Source organism: Pseudophryne corroboree, chromosome 5, assembly GCF_028390025.1.
Source record: "Pseudophryne corroboree isolate aPseCor3 chromosome 5, aPseCor3.hap2, whole genome shotgun sequence".
NCBI classification, from domain to species: domain Eukaryota; kingdom Metazoa; phylum Chordata; class Amphibia; order Anura; family Myobatrachidae; genus Pseudophryne; species Pseudophryne corroboree.
In genome coordinates, this window is record NC_086448.1 from 95,204,341 (window position 1) to 95,228,933 (window position 24,593).

The window sequence follows — 24,593 nt, forward strand, 5'->3', positions numbered from 1 at the left end:
ATATGGTGTGAGACGCTTCGATGCAGGTAGCACAGTGTACTTTTCCACTAAATACTGCATCTTAGTCGCATGGTAACTGCTTACATAGCCGGCTCACAGTGTACCAGCGATGCTGGGATGCGACTTTTGTGGCAGAGGAATTGCTACACCCTGTGTACAAAGATGCAGATTCAGAATAACGGAATGAGCGGGGTGGAATAGCTGCGGCCACCCATATCAGAACCTCTTTTACATGGATTTGCTACTTAAAGTGCAAGCCCAAGTGGTTAGTGTATGCTAGAAATGTGGTTTTGTTGCTTCTAGCAGTTTTAAGCAGTGTGGCTAAGGTGCAACTCTTTGCCACGGCTAAGTCACAAGTATCCTGGCGCTAAGAGTGGCTATTTGGCGTGCCTAGAATAAAGGTGTATGAGGACACATCAGTATCAGAACTCCTTACATACTAGAAAAGAGAAGTGATTACATGTAATCTGCAACACTGCTTGCTGAAAATCAGCACAGCATCCGCCCGTGTATAACCGATGACAGTGCTGTAGGTGTGTAGGTAGAAGCAGGCAACAAAATACCTACCCCCTGAACTTGTGATGCATCAGTAGCCAGTCGTGTGGTTAAAGCCCCGGTACTGTTCTTCTTGTCATCAAACCAGCCCATTTCCTGCAAATATGTAACAGCTTCATAACTATCTGGAACACAGCAATTATTCATATAATACAAAGTACACAGAATCCTGTCACTCCAAGCAGCAGAATAATCATCAGTCTTATAAAAGTCCCGCTTCATGCTGTCTCTTTTCTTATAGTACGTGTAACTAAATTTCCATGCATGTGATGTTATCATACATAAGTGGACGGATACATTATCCTACCTGTCTTAACATTGCCTTGAAGGCCATCAGTCTGAGTCTCTTTGTGAGAATCTCTCCTGCTTTCCCAAATGTGAATCCCTGTGACAAGGTGAATGAACAATATTATGTAAGTCTTTGCAGTTGTCTTTATAATTTCACTGGGCATGTAACTACAAAAGTCTATGAGGAATTATTACTATTATTATCATTAACATCACCAGCGTGCTTTACAAAAGGATATACGGTAATTATTTTTCCTTTTTGAAACATGATCTATTTAACTAAAAACCAGAAATGTAACTGGACACCCAGGGACCTCCTTCATTAGAACCAAGTCACCAATATAATTCAGCCCTAGTGACCAGCATCCATACAACCCAAGTGACCAGCCACTATATAGTGCAGCCGCAGAGACCAGCATCCACACAACTACAGTGACTAGCATAAATACAGTGCAGCCCCAGTGACCAGCATCCACCCAACCCCAGTGATCAGCATCCCTACAACCCCAGTGTCCAGCATCTATATAGTGCAGCTGCAGAGACCAGCATCCACACAACCACAGTGACTAGCATAAATACAGTGCAGCCCCAGTGACCAGCATCCACCCAACCCCAGTGATCAGCATCCCTACAACCCAAGTGACCAGCATCTATATAGTGCAGCTGTAGAGACCAGCATCCACCCAACCCCAGTGACTAGCATAAATACAGTGCAGCCCCAGTGACCAGCATCCACCCAACCCCAGTGATCAGCATCCCTACAACCCCAGTGTCCAGCATCTATATAGTGCAGCTGCAGAGACCAGCGTCCACACAACCACAGTGACTAGCATAAATACAGTGCAGCCCCAGTGACCAGCATCCACACAACCCCAGTGATCAGCATCCCTACAATCCCAGTGTCCAGCATCCATACAGTGCAGCCCCAGTGAACAGTATCCATACAACCCCAGTGACCAGCATCCATACAACCCTAGTGACCAGCATCTATACAACCCCAGTGACCAGCATCCATACAACCCTAGTGACCAGCATCTATACAACCCCAGTGACCAGCATCCATGCAAAAAAGAGGCTTAATTACTTGTATGCAGAAATAAAGCCTGCAAATCTGTCAACATGCTCTTTGCTGCCTAGAGTGCGAATAGGGTATTGATTAGAGATGAGCGGGTTCGGTTTCTCTGAATCCGAACCCGCCAGAACTTCATGGTTTTTTTCACAGGTCCGAGCAGACTCGGATCTTCCCGCCTTGCTCGGTTAACCCGAGCGCGCCCGAACGTCATCATGACGCTGTCGGATTCTCGCGAGACTCGGATTCTATATAAGGAGCCGCGCGTCGCCGCCATTTTCACACGTGCATTGAGATTGATAGGGAGAGGACGTGGCTGGCGTCCTCTCCATTTAGATTATAAGAGACTGAGAGAGATTTACTGGAGCTGACTAGGAGGAGTACTGTTACTGTAGAAGTGTAGAGACTGAGTGGAGAGAGTTTACTAGTGAGGACAGTGCAGTTTACTTTATAATCCGTTCTCTGCCTGAAAAAAGCGATACACAGCACACAGTGAATCAGTCACATACCATATCTGTGTGCACTGCTCAGGCTCAGGCCAGTGTGCTGCATCATCTATTATCTATATATAATATTATATATATCTGTCTGACTGCTCAGCTCACACAGCTTATAATTGTGGGGGAGACTGGGGAGCACTACTGCAGTGCCAGTTATAGGTTATAGCAGGAGCCAGGAGTACATAATATATTATATAGTGAGTGACCACCAGACACACAGTGCAGTTTATTTAATATATCCGTTCTCTGCCTGAAAAAAGCGATACACACAGTGACTCAGTCAGTCACATACCATATCTGTGTGCACTGCTCAGGCTCAGGCCAGTGTGCTGCATCATCTATTATCTATATATAATATTATATATATCTGTCTGACTGCTCAGCTCACACAGCTTATAATTGTGGGGGAGACTGGGGAGCACTACTGCAGTGCCAGTTATAGGTTATAGCAGGAGCCAGGAGTACATATTAAAATTAAACAGTGCACACTTTTGCTGCAGGAGTGCCACTGCCAGTGTGACTGACCAGTGACCTGACCACACTGACCACCAGTATAGTTAGTAGTATACTTATATTGTGATTGCCTGAAAAAGTTAAACACTCGTCGTGTGACTTCACTTGTGTGTTTTTTTTTTTTAATTCTATAAAAATAAAACTCATTCTGCTGACAGACAGTGTCCAGCAGGTCCGTCATTATATAATATATAATATATACCTGTCCGGCTGCAGTAGTGATATATATATATTTTTTATATCATTTATCATCCAGTCGCAGCAGACACAGTACGGTAGTTCACGGCTGTGGCTACCTCTGTGTCTCTGCACTCGGCAGGCAGTCCGTCCATAATTGTAATACCACCTAACCGTGGATTTTTTTCATTCTTCTTTATACATACATAGTTACATAGACATCTTCTCTTTATCAACCAGTCTATATTAGCTGCAGACACAGTACAGTACGGTAGTTCACGGCTGTGGCTACCTCTGTGTCTGCACTCGGCAGGCAGTCCGTCCATAATTGTATACCACCTAACCGTGGTTTTTTTTCATTCTTCTTTATACATACATAGTTACATAGACATCTTCTCTTTATCAACCAGTCTATATTAGCTGCAGACACAGTACAGTACGGTAGTTCACGGCTGTGGCTACCTCTGTGTCTGCACTCGGCAGGCAGTCCGTCCATAATTGTATACCACCTAACCGTGGATTTTTTTCAGTCTTCTTTATACATACATAGTTACATAGACATCTTCTCTTTATCAACCAGTCTATATTAGCTGCAGACACAGTACAGTACGGTAGTTCACGGCTGTGGCTACCTCTGTGTCTGCAGTCGGCAGGCAGTCCATAATTGTATACTAGTATCCATCTCCATTGTTTACCTGAGGTGCCTTTTAGTTGTGCCTATTAAAATATGGAGAACAAAAATGTTGAGGTTCCAAAATTAGGGAAAGATCAAGATCCACTTCCACCTCGTGCTGAAGCTGCTGCCACTAGTCATGGCCGAGACGATGAAATGCCAGCAACGTCGTCTGCCAAGGCCGATGCCCAATGTCATAGTACAGAGCATGTCAAATCCAAAACACCAAATATCAGAAAAAAAAGGACTCCAAAACCTAAAATAAAATTGTCGGAGGAGAAGCGTAAACTTGCCAATATGCCATTTACCACACGGAGTGGCAAGGAACGGCTGAGGCCCTGGCCTATGTTCATGGCTAGTGGTTCAGCTTCACATGAGGATGGAAGCACTCAGCCTCTCGCTAGAAAAATGAAAAGACTCAAGCTGGCAAAAGCAGCACAGCAAAGAACTGTGCATTCTTCGAAATCCCAAATCCACAAGGAGAGTCCAATTGTGTCGGTTGCGATGCCTGACCTTCCCAACACTGGACGTGAAGAGCATGCGCCTTCCACCATTTGCACGCCCCCTGCAAGTGCTGGAAGGAGCACCCGCAGTCCAGTTCCTGATAGTCAGATTGAAGATGTCAGTGTTGAAGTACACCAGGATGAGGAGGATATGGGTGTTGCTGGCGCTGGGGAGGAAATTGACCAGGAGGATTCTGATGGTGAGGTGGTTTGTTTAAGTCAGGCACCCGGGGAGACACCTGTTGTCCGTGGGAGGAATATGGCCGTTGACATGCCAGGTGAAAATACCAAAAAAATCAGCTCTTCGGTGTGGAGGTATTTCACCAGAAATGCGGACAACAGGTGTCAAGCCGTGTGTTCCCTTTGTCAAGCTGTAATAAGTAGGGGTAAGGACGTTAACCACCTCGGAACATCCTCCCTTATACGTCACCTGCAGCGCATTCATAATAAGTCAGTGACAAGTTCAAAAACTTTGGGTGACAGCGGAAGCAGTCCACTGACCAGTAAATCCCTTCCTCTTGTAACCAAGCTCACGCAAACCACCCCACCAACTCCCTCAGTGTCAATTTCCTCCTTCCCCAGGAATGCCAATAGTCCTGCAGGCCATGTCACTGGCAATTCTGACGAGTCCTCTCCTGCCTGGGATTCCTCCGATGCATCCTTGCGTGTAACGCCTACTGCTGCTGGCGCTGCTGTTGTTGCCGCTGGGAGTCGATGGTCATCCCAGAGGGGAAGTCGTAAGCCCACTTGTACTACTTCCAGTAAGCAATTGACTGTTCAACAGTCCTTTGCGAGGAAGATGAAATATCACAGCAGTCATCCTACTGCAAAGCGGATAACTGAGGCCTTGACAACTATGTTGGTGTTAGACGTGCGTCCGGTATCCGCCGTTAGTTCACAGGGAACTAGACAATTTATTGAGGCAGTGTGCCCCCGTTACCAAATACCATCTAGGTTCCACTTCTCTAGGCAGGCGATACCGAGAATGTACACGGACGTCAGAAAAAGACTCACCAGTGTCCTAAAAAATGCAGTTGTACCCAATGTCCACTTAACCACGGACATGTGGACAAGTGGAGCAGGGCAGGGTCAGGACTATATGACTGTGACAGCCCACTGGGTAGATGTATGGACTCCCGCCGCAAGAACAGCAGCGGCGGCACCAGTAGCAGCATCTCGCAAACGCCAACTCTTTCCTAGGCAGGCTACGCTTTGTATCACCGCTTTCCAGAATACGCACACAGCTGAAAACCTCTTACGGCAACTGAGGAAGATCATCGCGGAATGGCTTACCCCAATTGGACTCTCCTGTGGATTTGTGGCATCGGACAACGCCAGCAATATTGTGTGTGCATTAAATATGGGCAAATTCCAGCACGTCCCATGTTTTGCACATACCTTGAATTTGGTGGTGCAGAATTTTTTAAAAAACGACAGGGGCGTGCAAGAGATGCTGTCGGTGGCCAGAAGAATTGCGGGACACTTTCGGCGTACAGGCACCACGTACAGAAGACTGGAGCACCACCAAAAACTACTGAACCTGCCCTGCCATCATCTGAAGCAAGAAGTGGTAACGAGGTGGAATTCAACCCTCTATATGCTTCAGAGGTTGGAGGAGCAGCAAAAGGCCATTCAAGCCTATACAATTGAGCACGATATAGGAGGTAGAATGCACCTGTCTCAAGTGCAGTGGAGAATGATTTCAACGTTGTGCAAGGTTCTGATGCCCTTTGAACTTGCCACACGTGAAGTCAGTTCAGACACTGCCAGCCTGAGTCAGGTCATTCCCCTCATCAGGCTTTTGCAGAAGAAGCTGGAGGCATTGAAGAAGGAGCTAAAAGGGAGCGATTCCGCTAGGCATGTGGGACTTGTGGATGCAGCCCTTAATTCGCTTAACAAGGATTCACGGGTGGTCAATCTGTTGAAATCAGAGCACTACATTTTGGCCACCGTGCTCGATCCTAGATTTAAAGCCTACCTTGGATCTCTCTTTCCGGCAGACACAAGTCTGCTGGGGTTGAAAGACCTGCTGGTGACAAAATTGTCAAGTCAAGCGGAACGCGACCTGTCAACATCTCCTTCACATTCTCCCGCAACTGGGGGTGCGAGGAAAAGGCTCAGAATTCCGAGCCCACCCGCTGGCGGTGATGCAGGGCAGTCTGGAGCGACTGCTGATGCGGACATCTGGTCCGGACTGAAGGACCTGACAACGATTACGGACATGTCGTCTACTGTCACTGCATATGATTCTCTCAACATTGATAGAATGGTGGAGGATTATATGAGTGACCGCATCCAAGTAGGCACGTCACACAGTCCGTACTTATACTGGCAGGAAAAAGAGGCAATTTGGAGGCCCTTGCACAAACTGGCTTTATTCTACCTAAGTTGCCCTCCCACAAGTGTGTACTCCGAAAGAGTGTTTAGTGCCGCCGCTCACCTTGTCAGCAATCGGCGTACGAGGTTACATCCAGAAAATGTGGAGAAGATGATGTTCATTAAAATGAATTATAATCAATTCCTCCGCGGAGACATTGACCAGCAGCAATTGCCTCCACAAAGTACACAGGGAGCTGAGATGGTGGATTCCAGTGGGGACGAATTGATAATCTGTGAGGAGGGGGATGTACACGGTGATATATCGGAGGGTGAAGATGAGGTGGACATCTTGCCTCTGTAGAGCCAGTTTGTGCAAGGAGAGATTAATTGCTTCTTTTTTGGGGGGGGTCCAAACCAACCCGTCATATCAGTCACAGTCGTGTGGCAGACCCTGTCACTGAAATGATGGGTTGGTTAAAGTGTGCATGTCCTGTTTTGTTTATACAACATAAGGGTGGGTGGGAGGGCCCAAGGACAATTCCATCTTGCACCTCTTTTTTCTTTTCTTTTTCTTTGCATCATGTGCTGATTGGGGAGGGTTTTTTGGAAGGGACATCCTGCGTGACACTGCAGTGCCACTCCTAGATGGGCCCGGTGTTTGTGTCGGCCACTAGGGTCGCTAATCTTACTCACACAGTCAGCTACCTCATTGCGCCTCTTTTTTTCTTTGCGTCATGTGCTGTTTGGGGAGGGTTTTTTGGAAGGGACATCCTGCGTGACACTGCAGTGCCACTCCTAGATGGGCCCGGTGTTTGTGTCGGCCACTAGGGTCGCTAATCTTACTCACACAGCTACCTCATTGCGCCTCTTTTTTTCTTTGCGTCATGTGCTGTTTGGGGAGGGTTTTTTGGAAGGGCCATCCTGCGTGACACTGCAGTGCCACTCCTAGATGGGCCCGGTGTTTGTGTCGGCCACTAGGGTCGCTAATCTTACTCACACAGCTACCTCATTGCGCCTCTTTTTTTCTTTGCGTCATGTGCTGTTTGGGGAGGGTTTTTTGGAAGGGCCATCCTGCGTGACACTGCAGTGCCACTCCTAGATGGGCCCGGTGTTTGTGTCGGCCACTAGGGTCGCTTATCTTACTCACACAGCGACCTCGGTGCAAATTTTAGGACTAAAAATAATATTGTGAGGTATTCAGAATAGACTGAAAATGAGTGTAAATTATGGTTTTTGAGGTTAATAATACTTTGGGATCAAAATGACCCCCAAATTCTATGATTTAAGCTGTTTTTTAGTGTTTTTTGAAAAAAACACCCGAATCCAAAACACACCCGAATCCGACAAAAAAAATTCGGTGAGGTTTTGCCAAAACGCGTTCGAACCCAAAACACGGCCGCGGAACCGAACCCAAAACCAAAACACAAAACCCGAAAAATTTCAGGCGCTCATCTCTAGTATTGATTACCCAGGCCCAGTATTATCTGAGGGGCCTGGCAAGCTGTGGAGCGTCATTTCTCCTCCAAAGTTTGCTGGACCCTTCAGGTGCAGTATTCATGTATTTTTAACAGTTTTTCCCTGAAGGGACATATCCACGTCTCCCTGAAATTATTTTTTTTATTTTTTTTGTAAATTCTGTTTATTGGATTTTTCAATAAAGAAACATTACAAATGAATCAAAACAGGGGATCGATATCACATAATAAAAGAAAGTGAAATCCCAGAAGGTCCCACACAGTAAAAGTTTAAGTCCGCCCAAACATTAGCATACAGACATAGTGGAACCAGTAATCTAACAAACCTGGAAACAAGTAATATCAGAAATTTTAATGAAAGATATAAAGTAGGGGAAAAATAAACCGAAACACAGACAAGGGGAAAGTAGGAAAGAGAAGGAGTAAGAAAGGGCAAGTAAATAAGAGAGAGCGAGTGTCATAGGACTTCAAATATATTCATTCATTGGTTAACACTAGGAGGCGAGATTACGTGGAAGAAAGGGAAATCCTCCTATGGGGAGAATATTCTCCACGTCCCCCTGAATTTAGCCACACCCCTTGTTTCGGCGACTCTGACCATGCAAATTCCCTGTTACTTCCCTTCAGCCACAAGTGGACCTGCATTCAACTCGGCATCAATCCCTTAATGTAATTATTTCTCCTGAGATTATTCCTGAGCCTCATCTACTCTCTCATGCCTAGTAATAGGATACATGGGATACTAACCTGAAGGAAATATGTCACAAAATAGATACCTCCGATTGCCAGGAATAACAGAGAAAACATGGTGCTTTTGGCTTCCATCTCCTCGATCGGGCCTGCAAACACCTGCAATGATAATCTACATGTAGTAAGAGAGAACCTGTCACATTGCAAGAATTAACTATGCAGTTTCTCTATGCTCCCTCTGCTGGTGAGAGCTCATAGAAAGATATTCTGGCCGGTATTCAATTCTTTTCACGGGAATCACTTTAGAAAGGAGATTGAGCGTGATAAATCAATTGAATACCGCCCTATGTATGTAACCTGCTTGCAAAGTAATGCATAATATGTATGCTCCCATGAACGGGTCACAGGCTGACATAGCTAGTTGCAATCGCCATGCAGTTGCATGAAGGACCCATTCGCTGGTAAGCTGGCGGAGGACCCGTCTGTAAGAAGGCGGCCACCCTGGAGAGTGCATACTGCATAGTGCAGGTGAATCTATTACTCAACAGGGGCTGATAAGAAAGGAAAGCAAATAAAAAGCAAGTACTATAACTGTTCACTTTGGAAAACCATACTGCACTGCAGGTGGGGCAGATGTAACATGTGCAGAGAGACATAGATTTGGGTGGTGTGTGTCCAAACTGAAATTTAAACTGCAGTGTAAAATTAAAGCAGTCTACCACTGGGGACTATGGGAACCTACCTGTGGCTCTTCTGGATAAGGCGGGTCTTACTTTTTCCCCACTACAGTTCCATCTGGCATGCTCCCCGTTCTCTTCTCTCCCTCCGCTTATACAACCAGCCCGAAGGGTATGGATGGCAGTTGAGAAACTATTAGGGGATCCCTCTATAGACCCTTGCTCTCCCGTCTGGAACAATATGAAATTCTCTGAAACCCGTAGTCTGGAGGGTAGTTTTGGTTGGAATTCTTTTGGAATTTCCGCATATGTCAACTCTATCATGATGGGGTTCTTCATTCTTTCTCATACGTCCTAGAGGATGCTGGGATCCACTTCAGTACCATGGGACATAGACGGTTCCGCAGGAGCCATGGGCACTTCAAAACTTGTCAAGGGTGTGAACTGGCTCCTCCCTCTATGCCCCTCCTCCAGACCTCAGTTTAGAAAATGTGCCCAGACAGACTGGATGCACTTCAGGGGAGCTCTACTGAGTTTCTCTGAAAAGACTTATGTTAGGTTTTTTATTTTCAGGGAGAACTGCTGGCAACAGTCTCCCTGCTTCGTGGAACTTATGGGGCAGAAGTAGGAACCAACTTCCTGAATAGTTTCATTGCTCTGCTTCTGGCTGATAGCACACCATTAGCTCCTGAAGGGTACTGAACACTAGCTGCGGCTATGTACTCACTCCCACAGCATGCCGTCACCCCCCTTGCAGAGCCAGAAGTCAGAAGACAGGTGAGTGTTAGAAGAAAGGATCTTCAATCAAAGTGACGGCTAAAGATCACGCTCGGCTGGCGGGAGTGCAGCGCGCCATGTTGCCCACACATACAGAAGCACTGCAGGGGGCACCCTGGGCAGCATGAAACCAATTGAAACTGGCATAACAAGGGGCATAAGTTGCTGAGGCACAGCCCTACCCCCGCCAGTATAAAAAATTACCTCATAAATGCTGAGGAGAAACGCGCCATTGAGGGCGCTGGTCCTCCTCCACTGCTGAACAAGTATCAGGGTGCAAAACGGGAGGCCACAGTGAAATTTGGTGCTATATAATTGTGTGATTAACATTATAAAAGCGCTGCATGTCAGTGGGCATTTTGTGTTTCACAGACATTGTGTTACTGGCGCTGGGTTGTGAGCTGGCACATCCTATCTGTGTCCTTCTGACAGATTTTACTGTGGGTCTGTCCCCTATAAGTCCCGGAGTGTCTGTGGCGTGGTTGTACACGTGTGTGACATGTCTGAGACAGGGAGCTCTTCCCCTGAGGGAGCCATTTTAGGGACACAGAGTTGTAATGTGGTGACGCTGCCGGCACAATGTGAGCCTGCATGGGTGAAAGAATTACGTGATAGCGTGAGTCATATCAGTAGGAGATTAGATAAGTCTGAGTCTCATGCAGAGAGCTGGAGAAAATCAGTAGAAGATGTGATTTTTCATAGTTCTACCTCTTCATCCACAGGCGACCCCACTGGGTCACATAAGAGACCATTTGCACAAATAGTACATACTGATACCGACACGGACTCTGATTCCTGTGTCGACGATAGTGATTCCAGGGGGATAGATCCTGGAATGGCAAAAAGCATTCAATATATGATTGTTGCTATAAAGGAAGTTTTGGAAGTTATGGAAAGCCCCTCCTGTACCTCAGGAGAAGACTTATTTTTATAAAGAAAGGAAAATTAATGTCACTTTCCCTCCTTCTCATGAGCTGAATACTCTATTTGAGGGAGTTTGGGTAAACCCTGAAAAGAAATTTCAGATTCCCAAAAGGATTCAGGTTGCTTATCCTTTCCCCACAGAGGACAGGAAAAGATGGGAGTCACCCCCTGTATTACACAGTGCCCTGTCAAGCTAAACTAAAAAGGTGATTTTCCCTGCACCTGGGACGGCTTTACTGAAGGAGCCGGCAGACCGCAAGTTGGAGACTACATTAAAATCTATTTATGTGGCCAATGGTACACTGCTCAGGCCCACCATTGCTTGCGCGTGGGTGAGTAGGGCTATCGAGAAATGGTCAGATAACTTGTCATTGGAAATTGACAAGATAGATAGAGACAAGATTCTCCTAACGTTAAGTCATATAAAAGACGCTGTTGCATACATGCTAGAAGCCATGAAAGATATTGGACTTTTAGGTTCAAAAGCCGCTACCATGGCGTTGTGGATTTGCCAGTAGAATGCTGATGCAGATTCCAAAAGAAATTTGGAGGCTCTCGCGTATAAAGGTGAGGCCTTGTTTGGAGATGGGCTGGATGCGTTAGTCTCTGCGGCTACCGCAGGTAAGTCGACATTCTTACCTTATGCTCCTGCACCAGCGAAAAAGACACATCACTCTCACATGCAGTCCTTTCGGCCCAACAAATACAAAAAGGCCAAAGGCTCCCCCTTCTTTGCAGGTAAAGGAAGGGGAAGAGGAAAGAAATCTGCAGTGTCTCCAGGATTGCAGGAGCAGAAATCAACACCTGCTTCTGTCAAATTTGCAGCATGACGCTGGGGCTCCCTTGCAGGAGTCCGCTCGGGTGGGAGCACGTCTGAAACTTTTCAGTCAGATCTGGCTTCAATCTGGCCTGGACCCATGGGTCTTACAAATAGTGTCCCATGGATACAAACTTGAGTTTCAAGACGTCCCCCCATGCCGATTATTCAAATCGACCTTGCCAGCTTCTCTTCCACACAAAGAAGTAGTAACAGCTGCAATTCAAAAATTATGTCAGGATCAAGTCATTGTCCTGGTACCCTTGTCACAGCAAGGAGAAGGTTTTTATTCAAGCCTTTTTGCAGTTCCGAAGCCGGACGGCTCGGTCAGACCAATTTTAAACCTGAAAAATCTGAATCTCTACCTCAAAAGGTTCAAGTTCAAGATGGAATCTCTGAGGGCAGTGATTTCCAGTTTGGAGGAAGGGGACTTTATGGTGTCGGTAGACATAAAAGATGCATACTTGCATGTTCCCATTTATCCTCCTCACCAAGCTTATCTGAGATTCGCAATACAGAATTGCCATTACCATTTCCAGACGCTGCCGTTCGGGCTCTCCACTGCACCGAGGGTATTCACCAAGGTGATGGCAGAGATGATGGTCCTCCTTCGACAACAAGGAGTCAATATAATTCATTACCTGGACGATCTCCTGATAAAAACGAGATCCAGGGAACGGTTGGTCTAGAACATTGCACTCTCCCTGTCAGTACTCCAACAACACGGTTGGATCATGAATTATCCAAAGTCACAATTGGAACCGACAACAAGATTGTCCTTTCTGGGGATGATACTAGACACAGAAATTCAGAGAGTTTTTATTCCAGTAGAAAAGGCTCTGGAAATCCAGAGAATGGTCAAACAGATTTTGAAGCAACAAGAGTGTCAATACATCAATGCATTAGATTGTTGGGGAAGATGGTGGCGGCCTACGAGGCCATACAGTTTGGCCGATTCCATGCCAGAATATTCCAGTGGGACCTGTTGGATAAGTGGTCCAGATCCCACCTACACATTCAACGGATGATAATCCTGTCCTCAAAAGCCAGGATTTCACTCCTGTGGTGGCTACACAGTTCTCACCTACTAGAGGGACGCAGGTTCGGGATTCAGGACTGGGTCCTAGTAACTAAGGATGCAAGTCTCCGAGGCTGGGGAACAGTTACACAGGGGGAAAGCTTGCAAGGAAAATGGTCAAGTCAGGAAACCTGCCTTCATATAAACGTTCTGGAATTGAGAGCCATTTACAATGGCCTTCGACAAGCTGTATATCTTCTTCAAGATCAACCCGTGCAGATCCAGTCCGACAATGTAACAGCAGTCGCGTACATAAACAGTCAGGGCGGAACGAAAAGCAGAGCGGCAATGGCAGAGGTGACAAAGATCCTCCTCTGGGCAGAAAGGCATGCAAGAGCTCTGTCAGCAATTTTCATTCCGGGAGTGGACAACTGGGAAGCAGACTTCCTCAGCAGACACAATCTCCATCCAGGATAATGGGGCCTCCACCAAGAAGTCTTCACAGAGGTGACAAGTCTTTGGGGAGTTCCTCAAGTAGAAATTATGGCATCTCGTCTCAACAAGAAGCTTCAGAGATATTGTTCCAGGTCCAGAGACCCTCAAGCAGTAGCAGTGGATGCACTGGTGACCCAGTGGGTGTTTTCGGTCGGTATATGTCTTCCCTACCACTGATACCAAAAGTTTTCAAAATCATGAAAAGAACAAGGGTTCGAGCAATCCTGATTGCCCCAGACTGGCCAAGGAGGGCTTGGTATCCAGATCTTCAGGAGTTGCTTATAGAAGATCCTCGGCCTCTTCCTCCTCGCGAGGACCTGCTGCAGCAGGGCCCGTGTGTGTATCAAGACTTACCACGGCTACTAAAAGAAAAAACAGACGAGAGAGCGCTAATCACATCTAATGTGGATTTTTATTTTTCCAATATCAATGATTCTAAACTTAATGACGGCCGGCAGTACATAAAAACATACAAAAAAAAAATCACAATATAACCCTAAAAAGTATGTTTTTATGTACTGCCAGCCGGCATTAAGTTTAAAATCATTGATATTGGAAAAATAAAAATCCACATTAGATGTGATTAGCGCTCTCTCGTCTGTTTTTTCTTTTAGTTTCCATTATAGGGGTAGAGAACCAATTGCCCCTGAGAGAGCAGCTTACATATCTATGTAATCACAGCGCCAGGAATTGTCTTGTTACCGCGGCTAAGTTTGATGGCATGGCTGTTGAGCACCGGATCCTAGCCCGAAAGGGTATTCCCAAGAAAGTCATCCCCACTCTTATTCAGGCCAGGAAAGGAGTAACGTCTAAACATTACCACCGTATTTGGGGAAAATATGTGTCTTGGTGTGAATCCAAGAAGGCTCCTACGGAAGAGTTTCAGTTAGGACGTTTTCTCCATTTTCTGCAGGCTGGTGTGGATGCGGGCCTAAGATTGGGTTCAATCAAGGTCCAGATTTCGGCCTTATCAGTTTTCTTTCAAAACCAATTGGCCTCTCTTCCAGAAGTTCAGACATTCATGAAAGGCGTGCTGCACATCCAGCCTCCATTTGTGCCTCTAGTGGCACCATGGGACCTTAATGTGGTGTTGCAGTTCCTTCAATCGGATTGGTTTGAACCTCTGATGGAGATAGAATTGAAGTTTCTCACTTGGAAAGTTGTGATGCTTTTGGTATTGGTATCCTCAAGGCGGGTGTCTGAGTTGGGGGCCTTGTCTCACAAGAGCCCTTACCTGATTTTCCATGAAGATAGGGCAGAGTTGAGAACTCGCCAACAATTTCTTCCAAAGGTGGTTTTGTCTTTCAATATGAACCAACCTATTGTGGTGCCAGTGGCTACTGACACTTTCACTGAGTCAAAGTCTCTTGATGTGGTTAGAGCTTTGAAAATTTATGTCACGGGAACAGCTCGGATAAGGAAAACAGAGGCTCTGTTTGTCCTGTATGCTCCCAACAAGATTGGGTGTCCTGCTTCTAAGCAGACTATTGCACGCTGGATCAGAGGGATGATTCAGTACGCTCATTCCATGGCAGGATTGCCGATACCGAAGTTAGTAAATGCCCATTCTATAAGAAAGGTGGGCTCATCCTGGGCGGCTGCCCGGGGGTTCTCGGCTTTACAACTTTGCCAAGCAGCTACTTGGTCAGGGTCAAACACGTTTGCAAAATTTTACAAGTTTGACACCTTGGCCGATGAGGACCTCAAGTTTGGTCAATCGGTGATGCAGGGTCATCCGCACTCTCCCGCATGTACTGGAGCTTTGGTATAACCCCATGGCACTGAAGTGGACCCCAGCATCCTCTAGGACGTATGAGAAAATAGGATTTTAATACCTACCCGTAAATCCTTTTCTCCTAGTCTGTAGAGGATGCTGGGCACCCGACCCAGTGCGTACTTTACCTGCAGTTGTTATTTTGTAGTTCCACTAATGCTGTGTTACGATTATTTCAGCATGTTGCTGCACTGGTTCATGCCTGTTGGCGTGTGTTTTGTTGAATGCCATGTTGTGCGGCATGGTTGAGGTGTGAGTTGGTATGAATCTCACCTTTAGTTTAAAAGTAAATCCTTTCCTCGAAATGTCCGTCTCCCTGGGCACAGTTCCTATACGGAGGTCTGGAGGAGGGGCATAGAGGGAGGAGCCAGTTCACACCCTTGAAAAGTGCCCATGACTCCTGTGGAACCGTCTATATCCCATGGTACTGAAGTGGACTGCAGCATCCTCTACGGACTAGGAGAAAAGGATTTACCGGTAGGTATTAAAATCCTATTTTTTATTATTTGTCTCATTCCTATACATTATTTATATTGATAGTTACAGCTCTGTCATGCATTGACTGCACAGTGGGGGGTACTGCTCCGTAACTCTCTGAATCCCCTGTCCATCAACTGGTTCGTACTCTCATAAGGAAGTTTCTATTCTCTACTCCCTCCTCCTCTGGGACCGATGCTTTAGGTGCTGTTCACGCTAAATGGTTAGTAGATCTGGGCATGATTGATGATGAAGAGTGGGAACATGTCCTTGGTTCCCCAACAGAGGCCACAGTCTATGCTAGATTTCAAAATATCCAGCTGTACATTTTACATAGGGTCTATTGGACCCCAAGCGAGCTGTTTCAAACCGGAGGTCCGGCATCCGATACCTGCCCTAAGTGCTCCGCTTCAGCTGCTGATTTCTGGCATCTCCTCTGGCTGTGTCCGCGGGTGTCCGCCTTTTGGGATGAAATAACGACCTGCATACATAACACTGGTATACAGATTACTTTAATGAACCCACGTATTTGCATATTTGGCTTGGATTTACAGCCCTCTATACCCCCCTTCTTCTTTATGTTAATAATGTTCTCAGATTGTCCCTGTATGTATAGCCCGTACCTGGATGGCCTATTACCCTGCTTCCTTTGCTGCTGGGTGGCATTAGTTAAAATGCTCATGTGAAAGTGTAGTGTTATGTCCACTAAACATAAATGTCCAGCGATATATGATAAAGTATGGGGCCTCTGGAAGAACTCTCGGTATAGTCTTGATACCACCTCTTAAATTCTGCCGTTTGTGGTTCGCTCAACAACTCTTTACTTTCGGCACACACCGACCTGCCTCTATATATACATGCAAGTAGACTTGTTGTCAAATATTTTGATACGCAAGACTATTTCTATCTGATTATTGTTCTTACGTGAATTGTATTGCTTCTTTGTATCCTCATTTGAAATCTGAACTTCTTAACGTAATTCTCTCCGTAACGTGTTAGTTTTGTGTGAAATAAGTTATTGGGTATATCCATGTTATCATCTCTAATCTGCCAGTGTTTACACATGCATACATCTTAGGGGGTCATTCCGAGTTGATAGTAGCTGTGCTAAATTTAGCACAGCTATGATCAGGAACACAGACATGTGGGGGGACGCCCAGCACAGGGCTACTCATCGCTGCCCGGCTCGCAGTGGCTGCGTGTGACATCACACAGCTGCTGCAGCCTGCCCTCCGGGCAGTCCAGCCATGCCTGCGTTGGCCGTATCGCGCTCACAAAATGGCAGCTAAAAGTCGCCATGCTGCCCCCTCCCGCCCAGCGACCGCCTCTGCCTGTCCTTCAGGCAGAGGCGATCGCTAGGCAACGACAGCAAACGGCTGTCATCCATGCGCCGCCGCACTGCGGCACTGGCGCATGTGCAGTTCTGACCAGAACGCTGCACTGCGAAGAACTTCGTTTTTGTTATGTTTCTCTTGTTTTCCTGTGTTTCTTGAAAAATAATAAAAAAATACTTGATTAAAAAATAAAAAAAAGGCTGTCTATCATTTCTGGGCTACATGTAAAAGCAGCCAGTATTTACTCTGCATAGAGAAAATATAAATGTATTTGCTCCCCTTGCATGGGAATATGGTTTATTCCGCATACAAAGTTACCAAATCAGAACCAGGCCCTGTGTTCCCACATTTGCATATAAACTCACATTTATTTTCTATGCTCTCCAAGGATGCAGCCACTGGCTTCATCAGATCCATAAAATGGTGCGATTCTCCGCCTTCCCCTAACACCAGCAGCGTGTGAATCATGCAACGGCTTTTTGGTAGGAGGAGGCCTCCAGGTGGGCTCTAAGCTGGGTTGTGTTCCTGTAAAGCGAGAGGAACGGTGGGCAGCTCGGGAAATTATCCCACTTTTCCGGCAGGCTGTTATTACTAGCACTGTGAAGCAGGTAGCAGGGCTACGATGATGCGATTCATCTGCCATCTGCTGACCAGACCGCCCACTTCTGCCATGAAAGTGGGTGGCCGCCAGCTTGGGAAACTTTTCTGGGCAGCCAGGAGTGTCACCTGTTTTCAGGAGCTTCTGGCTCTACCGTGAGAGTAGGCGAGTACAGTATGCCAGATCTGCAAACATCAGAGATTTACCGTATATACTCGAGTATAAGTCGACCCGAATATAAGCCGAGATACCTAATTTTACCACAAAAAACTGGGAAAAATTACTGACTCGAGTATAAGCCTAGGGTGGGAAATGTACGGTGCCAGGGGTTTTCATGCTCAGGGTGTCATGCTCGTTGCCAGGAGTTTCATGCGGTAGGTGTTATGCTTGTTGCCAGGGGGTAATGCTTGTTGCTAGGGTTGTGCCCCCAGTGCCACATATACCCCCAGTAACAGATATCCCCCCACAGTGCCAGATAAAAACATGCCGCCGTTGCTTTGCCCCCAGTAGTTATGCCCCTTCTTTGCCCCCAGTAGTTGTGCCCCCTCTCTCATTGCCCCCAGTAGTTGTGCCCCCTCTTTCTTTGCCCCCAGTAGTTGTGCCCCCTTTCATTGCCCCCAGTAGTTGTGCCCCCTTTCATTGCCCCCAGTAGTTGTGCCCCCTTTCATTGCCCCCAGTAGTTGTGCCTCCTTCTTTCTTTGCCCCCTGTTGCAGTGCCCCCTTCTTTCTTTGCCCCCTGTTGCAGTGCCCCCGTCGCCGCTTACAAACACACAAAAACAATACTTACCACTGCCCCGCTCCTGCTTCCCGACCGCTTCTTCTGCTGCTGCGCTGCTCCGCTCCGTCCGCTCGCTCCGTCCGGCCGCCCGCTCCCCGGCACCCGATCATCTCTATGGGAGAGACGTCATGACGTCTCTCCCATAGCAACGCGCACAGACACTAGAGGTCAATAATGACCTCTAGTGTCTGTCCCTGGAGCCGGCTGCAGTGGACGCCCACACAGCCCACGGCGTCTGCTGCAGCCATTGACTCGAGTATAAGCCGAGGGGGGCTTTTTCAGCATAGAAAAATGTGCTGAAAAAGTCGGCTTATACTCGAGTATATACGGTACATAAAATATAGAATTTCTGTAAATCTTTGAATCAGGCCTGAGTGATACAGGTGCAGTTTAAAATTGGTCCAACAGAAGTTTGTCAAATACTGTAACAATAATAATGTAGGCGGAGGAATCAGGCTACAGAATTGGAGAAAGAAGTAATAGGCCACTAAACTAGTGGATCTTGAATAAATATTTTAATAATCTAAAATTGGGGAGAGCAGATGGAGATACATAGAGGGATTTATAAAGTCTGTAGGGGATGAGTGACCAGAGAACCGGTTGCTAGGTTTAGGCTGCAGGGGGAGGGTTACAGTTAGGCAGCAGGTAGGAGGTGTTAAGTTTAGGCTTTAGGAGGGGGGCTTTGGCACACCTGGGGAGGGTTAGGATGTTGGGAAGGGAGGGTTAGGTTTGTGCTGCGGGAAGGGGGTGTTAGGGTTAGCCACCTGGGGAGGGTTAGGCTGCGGGGGCCATTGGGGGAAGGTAAGTATACGAGGAATAATACAATAGAAGTATCTGCAAATAAGGGACAGATATGCTTTTAAGTGCGTCTCAGACGGGTACAGAGACAGCACAGTGACATGTGTTAGTAGGATATATGACTAGACGTGTCTGAATACTGTAGCCTTTAGTGCATGCATACCTTGATGTAATGTCATTTTTACACATTTCATGATTTAACACCTAGATTATTGGGCTGAAAAGGTGAAATCTATTATGATTTGTAGTTCTTTACATACCCCGATAATCCTGGAGAATACAATGGAAAACGCTGGCTGTGTGGCACCGTTGATAATTGCGCTAATGACACCAACCACAAAGTACGGCCACTCCGTCTTGTTCAGCTTCATAATTTTTAGAAAAGAGACCGGTGGCACCTTTACAGCCTGTAACGTACATAATGGCAATGCATTAATACAGATGTAGCCACTCTTAGTGTAACCCTCCTTAGTGGGATCTTTCTTTGGGGTTACTAAGTTATCAACTCCTATATAGTGCCTCCACCCAAATTTATGATAGACAGTGGTATATCGTGAATGGGTAAATTCGGGGGGAAAACCCTAACTATCTTTGTTTTTTATTTTTTTATATTACAGTTACCAAAGTACCTGATATTTCTCCGACACTCTCCTATAATCCCTACAATAGGTAAGCAATCACCACTCAATAGATGATTTTTTTTTTTTAGTATATGTAATTATATATATTCTGTTACTTATGCATCAACATGACAAAATTAGTATACTTTTCCTACATACCATAAATAACTATACAATAAATATATATTATCTGTGTACAAATCTAAAGCTTAAGACCATACTACCTTGAAGGTACCTACATTACTCCTCTATGTAACATTAATAGATTACATCATATTACAATTAATTATACATAACTGTCACTATTACAGTCCCTGTTGAAGTCTTTATATCTGTTCAATAAATGTATATATATGCATATATATTTATATGTACTTTCTACTCTGAGTGATACCGGTAGCTCCTAGGTATATGGAATATATATATATATTCAACTGTGCTGGTGGTTTTCCTCCAATTATAGTTAATATCCTTGTTACAGATAGCAAAGGCTGCGTGTATCAAAGTACCACTAGAAGAATCCGGACTATGTGTCACATTTAAGCATACTTGCCTACCTGATCCTCTCCATGAGGGAGAAACTGCTCTGTTCCTGGACTTTCCTGGTAATGTATGATTGCCATCACCTGTGTCGAGCTAGTTAATTGATAAGAAAGGTGTTTCACCACAGGTGATGGCAATCATACATTACCAGGAAAGTCCAGGAACAGAGCATTTTCTCCCTCAGGACAGGGTCAGGTAGGCAAGTATGCATGTAAGTGAGTGTTACTTGTTTCACTGGCTTCCTGCTTGCTTTACCAAGTTGTTATTGTATCCAAATAGAAAACTTTAGTAGCAGTGTATTATAAATCAAAGAGGACAGTTCAAATTCTCCCCACTAGATGTCGCTGACACTGAACTTAACTATCTCTATCCACTTGATAGCTATGCTGGATATAAGGGTATATATATATATATATATATATATATATATATATATATATATATATATATGTATATATATATATATATATATATATATATGTATATATATATATATATATATATATATATCATACTTGCCTACCTGACTGTCTTCCATGAGGGAGAAAATGCTCTGTTCCTGGACTTTCCTGGTAATGTATGATTGCCATCACCTGTGGTGAAACACCTTTCTTATCAATTAACTAGCTCACCACAGGTGATGGCCATAATACATTACCAGGAAAGTCCAGGAACAGAGCATTTTCTCCCTCATGGAGAGGGTCAGGTAGGCAAGTATAATATATATATCTATATAGATTTGTTATTCCTTTGTAGTAAGGACATAAATATTAAAGTAGCCTTTACTGTAATATGAATACTCCTTTCCCAGCCACTTAGTTATAGTCTGATCTCTCAATTTGCTTCTAATACTTTTCACTTTTGTGAGGTAGGTATCAGCAAAAGATTAAACAAAATAAGTGCTTTTGAGATGTTATTTGTAACTTAACCTCCAGTCCTGTGGCTTGTCTAAGAATTTAGCAAATCTCTCCTATAATAATAAAGCAGAGAGAGAGTCACAGTACCATAAAGGAGAGACTGGGTGTAATGTGAGTGACTAACAATAGCGTGCAATTGGAGGTATATCACAGACCTTAGATGTCTTCACAATAGGCTCCTGCCCATTGCCTCTATCCTTCTATAGTGGCCACACCCCCTTTGAACCTCATTGGTGGACAGTGAAAACTGTATTGATGCTTGTGGTGACTGGGGGTATACCTGGTGATTATAAATGGAGCCTTGAGAGCGGCGTCTGGCTCGGCGGCACTGTGGAGCTGTAGCCTTCTGTAGCGCTGACTGGTAACACCTCTGGTTGAGGCAGCGTTGACATGCAGAATTCTGGCTGCTGCCTCACCATTGCGGCTGATACTGTGGGCGGCGCCAGCAGGCGGGAGTAGCAGCAGAGGCGGCTCTTACAGCCGGAGCTCAGGAGGCGGCTTCTAAGCAGGGGACGAGGCTGTGGGCGACGCCGGCAGGCGGGATTAGCGGCGGAGGCGGCTCTTCCAGCCGGAGCTCAGGAGGTGGCTTCTAAGCAGGAGACGAGGCGGTGGGAGGCACCGGCAGGCGGGATTAGTGATGTATGCGGCTCTGACGGCCGGAGCTTTTGTCCTGACAGCGGAGGCTTAAGCGGTTGGGCAGCTCTGGATGCCGGAGCTCAGCAGGTGGGTGATCTTACCAAGATGTACCGCTGGCTCCCGCTGCGATCGCCTTCTCTGTCTCCGCTCTTGCTGATCTCTCCGCTCTCGTAGGCTGCACACTTCACGTCCTCTTCACTGGACTACCGCTAAATCGCCTCCACTCTCTTCAGTCCGCTCTTCTAGTCCTATCTTCAGGTGCTTTTCCCCCGGACTGAAGCTCCTTCCTCTCCCCTGCTCCTGCTTAATGTTTACAGCACAGCTCTTTTTAAAGCAGGGCTGGGAGAGAGAGAAGTAAAGGTGGCCATCCACTACTCAGACTTGTCTGAACTGCAGATCGCATCAGATTTCTCTTGACCTCTCCCAGGAGCGTCCCGGGAATCAAATCGAACCCTGGCTTTAATTTTCACTACATTCACTTCAGATATATCTGATGCGATCTATCATGTGCCAGATCGCATCAGATATATCTGATGCACACTTGCTACATGCTATTGATTTGATGATGCTGCTGCTGCCACCACGCTCTGTGTTGGGTGGGAGTGGCCAGGGAGATGCCAGTCAGGTGACGCTTCAGATTAATCTGATCAGATACATCTGAAGTAAAAGAAACACTCCGATGTGCACCTGATTTCTTCAGATTCAGATAAATAGTTGGGAGAGCCTCAAAGATCTTTAGTTCAGACATATCTGACACGGGAGTGCGCATCGGATCGGAGGAGCCGTCCAATGTGACACTTTTCTTCAGATTTGACGGCCAGATGTGTTGAAATCTGAAGAAAACTGCCCAAATCGGACTAGTGGATGGGGGCCTTTACTCTCACCAAAGGGGCACCAGTGTCTAAACTGCGCTGTGGTCCCCTTTTTATACTAGTCTTAAGGGGTCTCGTGAGCAGGTTTTTTCCCGCTCAAGGCGCGGGACACCCCTCATTTGTACAGTCTCGTGCTCCTCCTTCTATGTATTGAGTCAGAGAGAAATACTGGGCTCGTGGCTGGGGTCTCGAGACAAGTGCCGTTCCCTCCCCACACCAAACACTACTGAGCCCATGCTATATGATGACATTTTATATATGTTCCTTATTAGCAGCAATATATACATATTTCTCTAACGTCCTAGTGGATGCTGGGGACTCCGTCAGGACCATGGGGAATAGCGGCTCCGCAGGAGACAGGGCACAAAAGCAAGCTTTTAGGATCACATGGTGTGTACTGGCTCCTCCCCCTATGACCCTCCTCCAAGCCTCAGTTAGGTTTTTGTGCCCGTCCGAGCAGGGTGCAATCTAGGTGGCTCTCCTAAAGAGCTGCTTAGAAAAAGTTTTTATTTTTTTTATTTTCAGTGAGTCCTGCTGGCAACAGGCTCACTGCATCGAGGGACTTAGGGGAGAGATTTTCAACTCACCTGCGTGCAGGATGGATTGGAGTCTTAGGCTACTGGACATAGCTCCAGAGGGAGTCGGAACACAGGTCACCCTGGGGTTCGTCCCGGAGCCGCGCCGCCGATCCCCCTTACAGATGCTGAAGATCGTGGGTCCGGAAACAGGCGGCAGAAGGCTCTTCAGCCTTCATGAAGGTAGCGCACAGCACTGCAGCTGTGCGCCATTGTTGCTACACACTTCACACTGAACGGTCACGGAGGGTGCAGGGCGCTGCTGGGGGCGCCCTGGGCAGCAATAATTAATACCTTTTTATGGCAAAGAATACATCACATATAGCCATTGAGGCTATATGTATGTATTTAACCCAGGCCAGATATCTCAAAACCCGGGAGAAAAGCCCGCCGAAAAGGGGGCGGGGCTTATTCTCCTCAGCACACAGCGCCATTTTCCTGCTCAGCTCCGCTGTGAGGAAGGCTCCCAGGACTCTCCCCTGCACTGCACTACAGAAACAGGGTAACAAAGAGAAGGGGGGCATATTTTGGCGATATTTATATATTTAAAGCGCATATAACAGAAACAACACCTTTTAGGGTTGTTTATATACATTTTATAGCGCTTTTGGTGTGTGCTGGCAAACTCTCCCTCTGTCTCCCCAAAGGGCTAGTGGGGTCCTGTCTTTGATAAGAGCATTCCCTGTGTGTCTGCTGTGTGTCGGTACGTGTGTGTCGACATGTATGAGGACGATGTTGGTATGGAGGCGGAGCAATTGCCGGTAATGGTGATGTCACCCCCTAGGGAGTCGACACCGGAATGGATGGCTTTAATTATGGAATTACGTGATAATGTTAGTACATTACAAAAGTCAGTTGACGAAATGAGACGGCCGGAAAACCAGTTGGTACCTGCTCAGGCGTCTCAGACACCGTCAGGGGCTGTAAAACGTCCCTTACCTCAGTCAGTCGACACAGGTACCGACACAGATGAATCTAGTGTCGACGGTGAAGAAACAAACGTATTTTCCAATAGGGCCACACGTTATATGATCACGGCAATGAAGGAGGCTTTGCAGATCTCTGATACTGCAGGTACCTCAAAAAGGGGTATTATGTGGGGGGTGAAAAAACTACCTGTAGCTTTTCCAGAATCAGAGGAATTGAATGACGTGTGTGATGAAGCGTGGGTTAACCCCGATAGAAAACTGCTAATTTCAAA

General features: G+C 46.3%; 1 protein-coding gene across 1 annotated transcript in view; it reads right to left on the reverse strand.

Annotated features, from left to right (window-relative positions):
* The window catches only part of LOC134929558 (ATP-dependent translocase ABCB1-like), a 279,814-nt gene that overhangs the window by 211,697 nt on the left and 43,524 nt on the right, over positions 1–24,593 (reverse strand). Inside the window, exons 8-11 of the mRNA XM_063925152.1 lie at positions 19,490–19,636; positions 8,820–8,921; positions 863–940; positions 568–651 (exon numbers count right to left, since the gene is read on the reverse strand). Of these exons, the coding sequence (XP_063781222.1) occupies positions 568–651; positions 863–940; positions 8,820–8,921; positions 19,490–19,636 (411 nt within the window). The remainder of the gene's footprint in view (positions 1–567; positions 652–862; positions 941–8,819; positions 8,922–19,489; positions 19,637–24,593) is intronic.